This window comes from Saccostrea cucullata, unplaced genomic scaffold (assembly GCF_032062105.1).
Source record: "Saccostrea cucullata isolate Sc308-1 unplaced genomic scaffold, CSIRO_AGI_Scuc_v1 ctg78, whole genome shotgun sequence".
Lineage (NCBI taxonomy): Eukaryota > Metazoa > Mollusca > Bivalvia > Ostreida > Ostreidae > Saccostrea > Saccostrea cuccullata.
The window spans coordinates 902440-918031 of NW_026940638.1; the positions used below are offsets into that span (position 1 = coordinate 902440).

Consider the following 15592-nt stretch of genomic DNA (forward strand, 5'->3'; position numbering starts at 1 on the left):
AACACAATCTTCTCTGAGTCATGCCATATGGTGGGATACCTTTTTGGTCAAATTGAATATTAACTTCCTGTTTGTCTGTGCCACTGTCTGTCTCATATATAACAATTTTTTTGTCACAGTTTTCTCAGCAACAACTCATCGCAGATGCTTGCAATTTTAATTACAATCTTCTCTAAGGCATGTCATACGGTGGGATACATTTTTGATAAAAAGGGGTGTCAACTTCCTGTTTGTTTGTGCGTCTGTCCGTTTCATACATAACAAATTTTTCGTCACAGTTTTCTCATCAACTAATCATAGCAGATGCTTGAAATTTTAGTACACTCTTTGTTGAGGCATGCCATTTGGTGGGTTTAATTTTGATATGAATCTGATGTCAACTTCCTGTTTGTCTGTGCATCTGTCCGTAATGGAACTTGTGTATATGAACATGATAGTGTTTATTCACATCAGAGCGGGGGTATTCCTACTGAGCATTGGCTCACAGATTTCTTGTTTATCTTTTGTATAAAATATCAGTGTATTTATTTGCACAGCTTTTAGCAGTATTTTTGACAACCATATTACCACTGAAAAGTTCGACAATTTTACCTTTCATCGATTTACTTTATACAATTTGAAAACTTTACCATTTTAATCCTCTTACGTTTACGTATATCGTACACCACTCGGAAGATCTCTTCTGGTTTTTACCTGTTTCTAAAAAAGGTTGCCAGCGACTAAATTTATATAGAATGACGACTTCCATTCAGAAACATTTGAAACGGCAGTTCAGTGATGAAAACTATGAAAGTAGAACCTCTAGATTTAGCGCAAAGCCACAAATGAGCACTGCACCTAATTGATTAATAACATGTGAAAGTACACCGATCATCATTTGCAGATGGTAAGTTCTTTTCGGTGAAATAATGTTGGGATTTCCTACCGAGGTGACGATTTTTAAAAAATGGCGTCTGCAGAAGTTTCTTCCAGACCTGTTTACTCTTACGGTTTCACCGTATTTTGTATGGTTTTTAATCAAAAATACGTCTCACATTTTGTAAATATGAAAATACGGAAATCGAAAAGACGTTTGTCTGGAGTTTAGCAGTCAATTTTAGTTATTATTTGTCTTAGTTTCACGCTTTTTATTCGCTAAAAAGAGAAAGATTTCAAACACATAAGTGATGTGGCGTTGCCAAAACACTGTGATATAAAATAACAGACCATGGGCTCGTAACATAAAGCTTGCTAAGTTTTTGACTTAAGTAGGGTCGTAGGTACGTTTTAGGTACGATCTTAGGACCTGTCTAAGTACTACTTAAATATGTCTTAAACCATAACTTATGTTAAAAATATTTCATATGAGTCAACCTATGGTTTTTGATTTTATATAGATATATTGCTAAAAGTGATTCAGTTAAGGTTTTAATTTATTACATATTGAAGTTGACGTCCTTACCTATTGGTTTAAGTTATGATAGATTAGATTTCATATCAAAATTATAATTATGTTATAAATTAATCGGAATGTTTGGAAACAAATACCGCAGGGTCAGAATGTGGCGATTTGTGGTTCATTGTAAATTTATGACAATTGTTTTATCACCTGAAATGTTTTCAGTTTACCTTTTGTAACTCTTTTGTTTTGACAAATGTTCACTTACCCTGTTATTATCGCAGACAAGAAAAGATAATCGACCATCTATCTACTTAGAATTGAAACTCTAAAGTTAGAAGCAAAAACTTGCAGAAGTTTTATGATATATTCATTTGCAATTTAATCAAGCATACAAAAAAAAAAAAAAAAAAAAAAAATTGGGAGATTTTTTACGTATGTCTCCACTTATCAGCAATTCTCTCTCTCTCTCTCTCTCTCTCTCTCTCTCTCTCGAACTGTAGTGAGCCCTGTCTAAATCGGCACTTGTCACGTTCTATAGATACATGGTTTATTACTGTGTTCAATTTATTTCTATAGCCGAGGTCCCACTAATTTCAGATGTATTCCTAAAATACAATTTTGTATTTACATGTATGCTGTGTTGGGAGTGATATTGGAATCAGTGATCAGCAACCCCCCCCCCCCCCAACGAAAAAATAAAATTCTTAAATCAGCGTCAAATAGAGATAATTATTTTCTTTAATGCATTATATGAATAGAGGAATATTTTAACATCGAAAGTCAACATTAAAGAATTCTAAATATATGTACAAGAAAGTTAAGATATACTTAAGTCACCTCTACCGGCCGCCTAAGTTTTGCTAGGATTAGCAAATCTTAGCACGCTTCTAGTTACGGTCTTAAGTTTTAAACTGTACTTAAGTCCTACTTAAGCACGATCTTAGACTTAATTAGCCTTTATGTTACGACCCCCATATTATTAAACCATGATTAGTAATCAAGAAAGCAGTTGCTCTCTATTTTTATAAACAAAATCATTGAAAAGGGAAATCTTACTGGTAAATGCCAAATCTCACGGACAAATCTAGTCAAAAATACTGAGAGACAACAATAAAACAGGTCTGTTCTTCTGTTTTAGTATCAGAGAGTATGGATTTTTATAAAAGGCTAGTTTTAGCATAAATTTTGGATTTTTAGTAGTAATACTTTGTGAATATGTCATAGAAATATATTTTAATCAAAAAGAACCCTTGGAGTACGGAACACGGAAAGGGGGAGGGGGGGGGGGGGTCCCGTCCCCAAGCACCTGTGTTCACTATAACTGCGATACTGCTCTTTTGCAGGGCAAAATGATACAGTTTGGTGAAATATGATGTAAAAGTAATTGTTAAGTATACGTCATTAAATTATCTATCAACAAAAACTCTGCCAAACGTTATTAATTTGACCTGCAGAAGAGCAGTACCGCAGTTACCTTGAAGGGGCTAGAATGGACACACACAATCCATGGTGTAGTAATACCGAACAATAATGCATACACATAAGTCTTACTCTACACATTCAAGTTCCAAAACATTTCGTCAAATAAAACATAATTAAATGACAATACTGCAATAAAATAACATTTAAGTATCAGTTATAATCATTTGAGGATACGCACAGTGTTATTTCGATCTTATCAATTGTAAAATGGCAGTGTTATTGTCACATGACTATTTTCTTCGTAAGAAAGATGGCAGGGGCCCAATTTACAATGCATGTGACAATGCTGAAATAAGTAAGTAAATTACTGTCGTAATATGGTAGATAATGGTGAAAAACTGACATATAACATCTAAGTATCGCTGTCCCTTACTGTCTGTTTAACACGATCTAGTAACACAAAAACAGCATTTGTTTACATAACAATGTCGAAGTGCATGCAGTGTGTATTGCATCAAATCAAGCAAACAATAAGATTATGAAATAACATGAACAATAAAACATCTCTAATAAATGTTGCCGTTCAGGGATTTTCTCCCTTGAGACAACTTGTGGTTCTCCCAATTCTGTATATTGGACAAAAGAACTATGAGTCAGGATTAAAGTTTATAAAAATTTATTATTGCTTGTTGTATTTAATTTGCAGGATCTCTTTGAATGTTTATCCCTATTTCTTACTCCCGCAGAAATATTATTTCTCTCCCAGAATGGGAATAAAATACTCTTAAACGGGAGAATTATGTTTTAGGGAATAATTAATAGTATAAATTTACAAAAGCATAAAATTATTTATCTTTTCCCAAAATATAGGGAGTTCTTTGCAATACAATTATATTATGATCATATATAATTATGGGAGAGTTATTTTACCTCCCACTAATTTTCTCCCACAGGCTAATTCAATATAAATAGTAAAAAGTAATAATAAAATATGTTACAAAATTCATCAGCTCCCCAAAATTAATTAATTAATTATGTAATGATAATTACCCAATGACTATCGCTCCCAGCCATGATGGCGATACGATGATAGCAGTCGTACTTAACCTATTCTGACTGTCAGTCGATTTGCGCTGGCTTATATTGGCATCGGGCTCAATTGTCGTGATGTCACGACAAAGTGAAAATACCCGCCATGCTTGTTAGTTGATATGCTGCCATGCCGATCGAACCGACGAAAGGAAACACGCACCCATTATTATGGGAAACATTCATAATACTTATCGCTGATGGACTTTGTAAGCATAAACAAAACAATCAGAAACAGTTTAAGCGTGACTTGGGAATGTAAGATGTCGAGGAAATTCGGGCGTCACGAATATTGGCATCGGGCAGATTATGTACCTTACATAATCTGCTAGTCCGACACAATTTTTACTAGTCTCGGACTTACGGACATGAGTTAATTTCGAACCCTGGTGATGTTAATGAAGTACAAACAAATGCCAATGGCTAGAATTTTTCTCAGCTCAAGGTTCTTTAATTTCATAGCAGTTGTTGATTCTAAGATTCTTGAGCTTGTGGGATATTCATTTGATAACTATGTAAATTGATTGACCTACTGGTATATTAAATTGGATAATGTCACAGTATATTGGCTTACACAGCCAATCTGTGTATACTTGACTATTAGTAGAGTTTATCATAAAACTTGTAATCTTACTTAGAAATAACCAACGAATCCTATTTTTTTTTTTGTCTTATAGGTATTCCTCTGTTCAACATCACAGGAGTATCAGATCTTTATTTTATGGAGAATCATGATGGCTTTGAACTTGAAAAAACAGAGAATCAATCAATTTGGTTAATAAAAGCAAATCGTAGTTTTGACTTTGAATCATTACCAGTAAGTACATTTATAATATGTCTGTATCAAATACGTAGTTGTACTTGCAGGAAATGAATAGAATCCCCATTTTCATATGTCTGCCTTATTTTTACTTGGTGCAGACTGATCTCCTGCAAGATTTTTAACTGTATGGTTTTCTCAGGTAAGGGGAGGGACTAAATTTTACATGCTTCGCACCACAAGGCATTGACTGTCGTGCACTCATGGAGAACGCTAATCCCTATACACAAAAGGTATACACAGTAAGTTCATGAGTATTACCTGTATAGCCTGTTTGGCCTAGTCTTTTCATCATAAAATTAGTAGATCTCCATATCGTAAATCAAAAATATCATTAGTAATAAATTATCTTTGCAAAATTACATAATTTTCAGATTTGTATCTAATATCAAACAAGCAAAAATCCCCAAACAAGCAGAAATCCAATTTGCTGGCTTTTGTAAAAGATTACGTACCTTACATCGTATGTCACAACACCAATTAGTTGAGTTCATTGTAAAAAAAAATTCAAGAAATACATGTACAATTTCAAATGTAAAATATTCATCCTTGCCTGTCCCTTTCTACATTTTAAGAAGTGTTTATAATTATCGTAAATATAGTAGCATAGAGCTTCAATCATGGTTAAAAGTAACAGTTACTTCCCGTTTGTATGAAAAGTCGCTTGGTCCTTTGAGGGACATTTCAAAAGTTCTGGCAACTGTTTAATAAAAAATGTTTAGAATACTGACCATAAAAATGATATGTAACAGAAGACACAATTTGATCAAATTAAAATTTTCAAGACAACTTTTGCTCATTACTCAGATACAAGCCAACAGACGCAAATTCCAGTTGGCGGAATGTTTACATAGACTCCAATCTATCACATGGTGCTCTATTTCGGAGATCTTGTTCTGAAATGGTTTAAGCGAGTGTCAAACTTAGCATATGTTTTTATCAAATCTCGCTCAAACTATTGCGAAAGAGACATAACTGTGAGAAAAAGACAAAATTTGACAATCGAAGAAAAATAGGCAATCGTGTTACAAAATTTGATGGCATAAATTTGTCATTTTTTGTCATTTGAGTTTTGGGGCGCCGAAGTTGAATTAATATGAAAAAATTATGCACAGAATCAAGTCAAGGACAAGATTTAGTACATTTTATTCAAAAACGGTAAGAGTCCTGGATTCGGTTGCACAAACGTTAGTTAAATTTCACTAGCCATTAAATTTACGTTAATGCGGCATTAAATTTAACGGCGAGTTAATTGGGTTGCACGAAAGTTAACTGACAGTTAAACGTTAGTTAAACTTCTCTTTTAACTGATAGATTTAATTGAGGTATACAAGATACTCAAAATATATTATTTGATAAAAACTGCATTAATATACTTAAGTTTGATACAGGACATGTTTTACTTCAAACAATGGAGTGCCTTTGGCAGCACTTTACGATCATGTCATGTGGATAAAAACGCTTTTTTTCAGTATTCTAAACATTCTATATTCTGGCGTCATCTTCGGAGTTATTACATCAAAATTATAAAGTGACGTCTCAATATGTGTGTATTATTCTGATCTTTCCAATGATATCAAACTCAATAGTTTCTGTAAAACGGTTTTAATTTTCAATTAACTTTTGAAAGGCCCCTCGTATTTTCAGCAAAGGTGTCCTATTCATTGTGAGAAATTTGCAATGAAGATGGTTTCAAGAAGTTAAATATCACACAAGTGTGTGTGAATTTTAAGTTAATAACATTTATGATATATAATAAAAACAAAATATTGTTATTGCTAACTTATGTATTTCTCTCGAAAGTAATTCTAACACCTGTGACCTTGATTGGAGGTAACAAGCCACAAAGCAAGAAATGCGCTGTTATAAAAAATGAAAAGAAAAGAGAGAAAGTCTTAATACTTGTCCAGGCTAAGTTGTTTCTAATAAGATATTTTGCTTTTATCCTTACTATTCCAGCTTATATTGTATTTCTCCTTTATTCTCCTCATAATTTTTTTGCCACATCTCTAACGAAGAATCTTTTACAAGTGAGGACAAGATTTCAATCACTTATGCACTTTTAAATCATAAAAAATACACAATCTTGATTAATTTTACTGAAAGACTGTGAGAAAAATTTTCAATGACGTGTTTGTAATTTAGATAATTATTATCAATTATAATCAAGCTAAACTTGTTTGCATCAAATTGGCTTCCTAATTGTGCTAGTAATTTAGCGGTAAACATCAGAAGACTGAAAGTTAATTTGAAGGTGGCCATGAGTGTTAAACAAGGTGAGAGAGTTATATTGATTGATTGATTGTGTATTGTTTAACGTCCCTCTTGAGAAATTTTCACTCATATGTAGACGTCGCCGTATGCTTGTGAAGGGCTTCAAATTTAGACCTGTACTCGGCACTCAGGGCCATTGAGCAGTGAGGGATCTTTATTGTGCCGCCTGCCGCTGACAAGGGGCCTGGGTTTTTAAGGTCTCATCCAAAGGACCCGCAACCTTTACTTCCAAGTGCCGAGCGTATGGTGAAGGAACAGTTGTTACCTTTTTTTTTATCGACTTAGGCCAGTCACGGCCGAGATTTGAACTCACGACCTCCAGATCACGAACTGCTTGCTCTACAAACTGAGCTACCATGAACGATGAGAGAGCTACACACAGGGACAAGTACCGTACATGTATATACTCGTTTATAAGTCGGTCCGCCTATAAGTCGGTTGTATTTAATAAGCTTAATATCATAGGGCCTTATCTCATATAATACCATTTATTTTATAGCTCGCCTATAAGTCGGACATATAGTTTTGGACCAGAAATTAACTCCCAAAAATCCGACTTATAGGCGAGTATATACAGTAGCTAAATGTCAATCAATTTTAAGTACCCAATGATGGACCTTAATTCATTTGACTGACAGGGGAATACAGATCGTGTAAATCTGAAGGCGGTGCATATTATCTCGGGAATTGTCCAATCAGAGGCTTTAACTCTAGCTGAAAGTTCCAGACATAATTTTTAGCTCACCTGAGCTGAAAGCTCAAGTGAGCTTTTCTGATCACATTTTGTCCGGCGTCTGTCTGTCTGTCTAGCTGTCCATCTGTCTGTAAACCTTTTCACATTTTCGACTTCTTCTCAAGAACCGCTGGGCCAATTTCAACCAAACTTGCCACAAAGTATCCTTGGGTGAAGGGGACGCAAGTTTGTTCAAATGAAGGGCCACGCCCTCATTCAAGAGGAGATAATTGGGAATTAATGAAAATTTGGTGGCATATTTCAAAAATCTTCTTCTCAAGAACCACTGTGCCAGGAAAGATGAAACTTATGGGGAAAAATCCTCAGGTAGTGTAGACTCAAGTTTGTTCAAATCATGACCCCCAGGGGTAGGGTTAGGCCAAAATGGCCGACCAAAGTTTTTCATAGAAATATATAGGAAAATTCTTTAAAAATCTTCTTCTCAAATATGACAAAGCCATAATTCATCATATTTATATGGAAGCATGCTCAGATAGTGTAGACTCAAGTTTCTTCAAATCATGACCCCCAGGGGTAGGACGGGGCCAAAATGGCCGACCATAGTTTTACAAAGAAATATATAGGAAAATTCTTTAAAAATCTTCTTCTCAAGAATGACAAAGCCATAATTCATCATATTTATGTGGAAGCATGCTCAGGTAGTGTAGATTCAAGTTTGTTCAAATCATGACCCTCGGGGGTAGGGCGAGGCCAAAGTGGCCGACCAAAGTTTTACATAGAAATATATAAGAAAATTCTTTAATAATCTTCTTCTCAAGAATGACAAAGCCATAATTCATCATATTTATATGGAAGCATGCACAGGTAGTGTAGTTTCAAGTTTGTTCAAATCATGACACCCTGGGGTAGGGTGGGGCCAAAATGGCCGACCAAAATTTTACATAGAAATATATAGGAAAATTCTATAAAAATCTTCTTCTCAAGAATGACAAAGCCATAATTCATCATATTTATATGGAAGCATGCTCAGATAGTGTAGATTCAAGTTTGTTCAAATTATGACCCCCAGGGGTAGGGCGGGGCCAAAATGGCCAACCAAAGTTTTACATAGAAATATATTATAGGAAAATTCTTTAAAAATCTTCTTCTCAAGAATAACAAAGCCATAATTCATCATATTTATATGGAAGCATGCTCAGGTAGTGTAGTTTCAAATTTGTTCAAATCATGACCCCCAGGGGTAGGGCGGGGCCAAAATGGCCGACCAAAGTTTTACATAGAAATATATAGGAAAATTCTTTAAAAATCTTCTTCTCAAGAATGACAAAGCCATAATTCATCATATTTATATGGAAGCATGCTCATGTTCAAATCATGGCCCCCAGGGGTAGGGCGGGGCCAAAATGGCCGACCAAAGTTTTTAAAGATATATATTGGAAAATTCTTTAAAATCATATTCTAAAAAATAGCAAATCCATGATTGGTCATGGATTTAAACTTTACAATAAAAAGCCATTTTCTACTTTTTCCTACCCTTAGTGCTCATGTGAGCCATGTGGCCCATGGGCCTCTTGTTTCTATTTTTAGGTCACCTGAGTAAACTCGTCCATCATCGTGCGTCATTCGTCGTGCATTAACATTTGAACATTTTTAGCTTCTTCTCTGAAACCACCGGTCACGGTAGCCTAGTGGTAGAGCGTTCGCTTTGTGATCGGGAGGCCCGGGTTCGATTCTCGATCGCGGCGCCACGTCATACCTAAGACGTAAACATAGGTAGTGACTGTTCCTTCGCCAAGCGCTCGGCACTAGAAGTGAAAGTCACGGGTCTTTCGGATATGACCTTAAAAACGTAGGTCCCGTGTCACGGTAGGCGTTGGCATGATAAAGAACCCTCACTGCTCAATGGCCCTGAGTGCCGAGTATAGGTCTAAATTTGAAGCCCTTCACCGGCATCGGTGACGTCTCCATATAAGTGAAAAATTCTCAAGAGGGACGTTAAACAATATACAATCAATCAGTCAATCTTCTCTGAAACCACTGAACCAATTTCAACCAAATTTGGCATGTAGCATCTATGGGTGAGGGGGAACAAAAATTGTGAATTTCATGGTCCGTGCTCCCCTGGGGCCTGAGGGGTGGGGCAAAAACCACTAAAATTAGTGCAATATTTAAAAATCTTCTTCTCTACTCCTGGACACCAAGCAGTCAAACTGTTTGCATGATTGTAATCAGCATTGAGTTCTCTACCAAAATTGTGAAATTCATGGCCCCAGGGTCAGGGGTTCTAGTGGAAGGGCGGGGCTAAATAAGTATATAGTGAAAATGCAATATTTCTTTGAAAATCTTCTTCTCTGCTCCTGGTTATTAAATAAACAAACTAAGTACATAGTTATGATGAGCAAGAGTGCTTCTACCAAAATTGTGAATTTTATGGCCCCAGGGTCAGGGGTTCTGGTGTTGGGGGGGGGGGGGCTCTATTGATTATATAGTGAAAATACATGAATTCTTTGAAAGTCTTCTTCTCTGCTCCTAGGTATTAAATAAACTAACTAAGTGCATGGTTATGATGAGTAAGAGTTCCTTTACCAAAAGTGTGAATTTTAGGACCTCAAGGTCAGGGGTTCTGGTGTTGGAGGGGGGGGGGGGGGGCTCTATTGATTATATAGTGAAAATACATGAATTCTTTGAAAATCTTCTTCTCTATTCCTAGGTATTAAATAAACTAACTAAGTGCATAGTTATGATGAGCAAGAGTGCCTCTACTAAACTTGTGAATTTAAAAGCCCTAGGGTCATAGGTTCTTGTGTTGGAGGGGGGGGGGGAGGCTCTATTGATTATATAGTGAAAATACATGAATTCTTTAAAAATCTTCTTCTCTGCTCCTGAGTATTAAATAGATTAACTAAGTGCATAGTTATGATGAGTAAGAGTTCCTTTACCAAAATTGTGAATTTTAGGACCTCATTGTCAGGGGTTCTGGTGTTGGAGGGGGGGGGACTCTATTGATTATATAGTGAAAATACATGAATTCTTTGAAAATCTTCTTCTCTGCTCCTAGGTATTAAATAAACTAAGTGCATCAATATGATGATCAAGAGTGCCTGTACCAAAATTGTGAATTTTATGGCCCCAGGGTCAGGGGTTCTGGTGTTAGGGTGGGGCTCTATTGATTGTATAGTGAAAATACATGAATTACAAATAAAAGTTCCAATAAAATAAAATCTTGAAGCGAGGGATAGTGTCAAAACCGGAAGTGCTATTGATAAAGCATCTACCCATTGATAAAGCATAAGTTTATCCAACGGCTTGTATCACCAACACGTATGAGATAAAACCCAAATAACAAGAAGTCACATTGCATTGTAGTACGTAATTATCGATAGATTGAGACACACTCTGATGCTTACAAAGCATTCTTATAGGTACAAAGGAAATAAATTCGTTATCCAGGTTCAATCAATGGTGTATGGAGATTTACCCCGGGCTGTATTCCATACACCCTGAGGCCGAAGGGTGTATGGAATACAGCCCATGGTAAAGCCCTGTACACCCTTGATTGAACCTGGATAACTAATAGTATTTCACTGTTCAAAATGTGATAAATGAGTATTCTTTGTATTTGCACAGTGATTAATTCTTTTATCTTACCCTTCTGGTATTTGCAGTAAATGTTTTATGAATTGTGATTTTCTATTTCATTTAGAAACAACAAAATATTGGGTTTAAAGTTCAATGCGAAGACTCTGTAAGTATACTCACATGTTTTGGAGAAAGTTTCATTATTCTGTGGACGTCCACATAAGAAACAGAGAAATCCTTAATGGAAAATACATAGAAATATGATTATTAAGATATGAAGCAAAGTACTAATAGCTACATTGATTAATGGATTTTAAAAAGCATACAATCATAACACTTCCGACAATATTAATAAGTTATTACAAACTATAATGGATGCTTGTGCTAAACACACACAGGATACTTTGAAATACCAAAGTGCCAATGGAGTATTAAATAATATTCTTTTTATGTCATTTATCTATTAATATTAATTTCCAGGAAGGAAGTAATAGTTACACAGTGACAATTCAAGTTACCAATCAATATGAACATGTTGATATTGCATTAAAAGCAATAAAAACCAGCTTTGACATTTCTAGTACTGTTTCACCTGTTACAGTCAGTGTTCCAGAGGTAGGTTGAGACTTTATATTAAAATTATTTACTAGATGTGAGGAAGATGATTTTTAGCTCTTCTGAGCCAAAGGTTCAAAGAGCTAATGCTATGACCATTTTGCAGTGTACGTAAACCTTTTAGAATATGACCCATAACTCAAGAAACCCTTGGCCAATCATTGTCAAATTTCACAGGGAATCCTTGGCCCAAGGGCTGCCATTTATACTAAAACTAGGGTTGGTACCCTTAACAAGGGGAGATAATCAGGAAAATAAAACCCAAAGTACAGGTTGCTAAAGAATCTTCTTCTCCAGAACCCACCAGGCAGATTTTCACCAGACTATAGTGAAAATTATTTCATCAAAATCCAAGACAAGCCGTTTCTAAGATTTTTTGTTGCCTACAGAGAATGCATGTTAATACCTAGGGATTGGGTAGTGCTACAATAAGTAATCAAAGTTTAAAATTAAAAATATGTACTGTAAAAGCACAAATATTCGTGGGGGATTTAATTTCGTTTATTTCTTGTCAACAATTATCCACGAAATTAAATTCCACACGAAATTTTAAATATCTATATACTGAATAGGTTTACTTTCAAAACAATGAAATTAAATGCCCATGAAACTACTTTTGATGACAAATTAACGAAATTTTATCCCCAGGAATATTTGTGCTTCTACAGTATTAAAAAATTGCCTCAACAAGAATGCAAATGCATTATTAGTCATATTTATGGCATGCCAAATTCACTAAAATGAGCTAAACATATAGTTTTACAGTTGATAAACTAGATTTAACAACACAAACCATGAACTATAGTTAAAATTCATCAACTATAGTTTTCATCTGTAAAACAACATTTAACGGTTGTAAACTATAGTTTACAAATGCTAATCTCCAAACCGGTCCATCTGGAAACCGGTTTTCCCTGAACATCGGCGTAATTCATAAGTCCCGGCAAAATTCTTAACATTTCTTTACACATAAACTCTCGTAAAACCGGCCACCCCTGAAAACCGGACACCGGCCACTTTTCCAAGAACAAAAGTTAAGAAACGTAGGAAATATCCCCTCATCATACCAGCCACTTTTTGATTGCAAGAGATTTTACTGTCATTGGCCAGAGGGGTAATAATGACCGGCCGGAGGTGTGAAAAATAGCCTACCCATGCTTTATGCTTTAGCGGGAACATTATGCTATTTACAATGTTGGGGTACGCAGATATCTTTTAAGAAAATTACTAACAGGAGAAAACTCTCTAATTATTTATTTATCTCCATTGGCTTTTCAAAAGTCGGAACCTTCAACAGTGAATAATTTCTTTGATTCGCAAGTGTGGAATACGGACAAAAATTATGATCGCAAGTGTGGAATACGGACGGTAAATAAGTTGCAACAGGATATTAAAAGTGGCATCAATTAAGTATTATTTCAATTCACAAAATGGCGTTAGTTACTCATTTTCACATGCATGGCGTGTTTCGGGACCTGACAGAGACATCCAGACCCCTTGTTTGAAGATCTCGGAACAAACACATTCACGTGCGATCATGCGTGATGGGTACAACATCCGCTTAAACAAGTAATATGAACGACAATAATTCAGCCATGAATGACAGGACTTTTGCAGCATACATGTATACCCATTACCTCATGTATAACAATAATATGTTTCTAAGCAAACAGATAAAATTCAAATAGCATTAAATTGTGTTGATAATTTGTATGAATTTAACGGCAGAGAGTAATAGATTATTTCTATCAGATTTTTTTATGTAACGGTATAATTTGTTGTTTTCACTGTACAGATGATAATTGGGGTTTGGACACTTCAATTGTTTGAGAATTTACACCTGATTATCATCCTATGGCTTTGGGGGGTATATCGCTGATTGGTATATGCACTGCGTTGACAGATCTACGTGTTGTTTGTTTATCTCCGTGCAAAACGTTTTAATAAAAAAATTCAGATAATTATTTAAAATTATTTCCTCATATTTTAAAATAATTATTTTAAAAAGGAAAAATAGGTCTTTAAAGTCGATCTGTTGAGGAAAAAACGGGGTAGGGCTATTTAATATATATTAACGAAAGTCGGAATGGGCTTTTCAAAGGTTTATCGTGAATCAAACCGACCACCCCTCTAGTCCGGCCATTGTATTCAGTCCGGCAGCTGGCCGGTTTAGAGAAGTTTTACTGTATCAGATCGTTAACAGTTAAGACTTGTAAATTGTAGTTTACCAATCGTAAAACTGTGTTTATTAGACAATCTATGTTTTGCGATTGTTTTCATTGTTAAGTATAGTTTACGGTTCTGAAACACAGATTATCACATTAACTATGGTTTACAGATGTAAAATATAGATTTAACATTGTTAACTATAGTTTACAACGGATAAACCTAGTTTATGGACTGTGAAACTATGTTTAACTCATTTTTGTGAATTTGGCGTGCCATACATATTGATATAGACACATCCTCAGATTGTTCAAAACATGATCCCCAGGGGTTTGGTGGGGCCACAATATACTGCTATATTAAAAAGTTTTCACAAGAACAGCTGAAAAACATAAAGAGTTATATGGGGCATATTGCATATCTTTTCCCCCACAAGAGTCAAATTTTGAAAAAAAATTCTTGAAATGTGCTGAATTCTATAAATTGTGTAAGAAATATAAATTAACGGAACATATTATAGTTTCAAAGTAGTTAATTGACAATTTTTAGCTCTCCTGAGCCGAATGCTCAAGTGAGCTTTTCTGATCACATTTTGTACGTCGTCCGTCTGTCTAGCTGTCTGTCCATCCATCTGTCTGTCCATCTGTAAACTTTTCACATTTTTGACTTCTTCTCAAGAACCGCTGGGCCAATTTTGACAAAACGTTGTACAAAGCATTCTTGGGAAAAGGGAAATTTACAATATTAAAATGAAGGGCCAAGTCCCCTCACAAGGGGAGATAATCAAGAAAAGACAAAAATAGGGTGGAGTTATTAAAAAATCTTCTTCTCAAGAACCACTTGGCCAGAAAAGCTGAAACTTATGCCTTGTTCACACGGAGAGTTTAATTCAAATTAAACATAAAGTTAATGTGAATTAGCTCTGCTTAGCATTCACACAGAGAATTTAATGTGAATTTGTTTAATTCGAATTAGTTTACTGCGCATTAAATTACTTTGCATTAGCTCCGTGTGAACGCTAAGGGAAGCTAATTCGGATTAAATTTTGAGGCATGCGTAATGGCAAAATCTAGTCAAATGCCACTTGTTGGTACAGGTCAGTTTGAAGTATTTGTGCTATTTTTGAGTGAAAAACTATGGAAAATTGTGTTAATCACTAGAATATGTGTACAGACACTGTAACATTATGTCAAATGCATATGCTCCTGCATAAGGTGACATGATTTGCAAATGACGTCATAATAGCCTTTCTGACACCTGGCCGTAGAAATAGAATTTTAAATCGCATTAGTTTACTTCGCATTAGCTGTCATGTGAACGCAATTTAATTTGCATTATTTTGATTCACATTAATTTACTTCGCATCAATTTATTGCGAATTATACTCGCCAAGTGAACAGGGCATTATGTGGAAGCATCCTGGGGTAGTGTAGATTCTAAATTGTTCATATCATGACCCTAGGGGTTGGGCAAGGCCACAATGGGGAATCAAAGTTTTACACAGAAATATATAGGAAAAATCTTCTTCGCTAGAACCACTTGGCCAGAAAAG

At 35.3% G+C, this 15592-nt stretch overlaps 1 protein-coding gene across 2 annotated transcripts in view; it reads left to right on the plus strand.

Moving 5' to 3' along the window:
• The window catches only part of LOC134255822 (uncharacterized), a 47870-nt gene extending 36383 nt beyond the window's left edge, over positions 1 to 11487 (plus strand). For both annotated transcript variants that reach the window (XM_062738370.1, XM_062738371.1), the window contains 2 exons: positions 4570 to 4709; positions 11384 to 11487. In XM_062738370.1, the coding sequence (XP_062594354.1) occupies positions 4570 to 4709; positions 11384 to 11482 (239 nt within the window). In that variant the 3' untranslated portion in view covers positions 11483 to 11487. The remainder of the gene's footprint in view (positions 1 to 4569; positions 4710 to 11383) is intronic.
• Positions 11488 to 15592: the final 4105 nt, after the last annotated feature.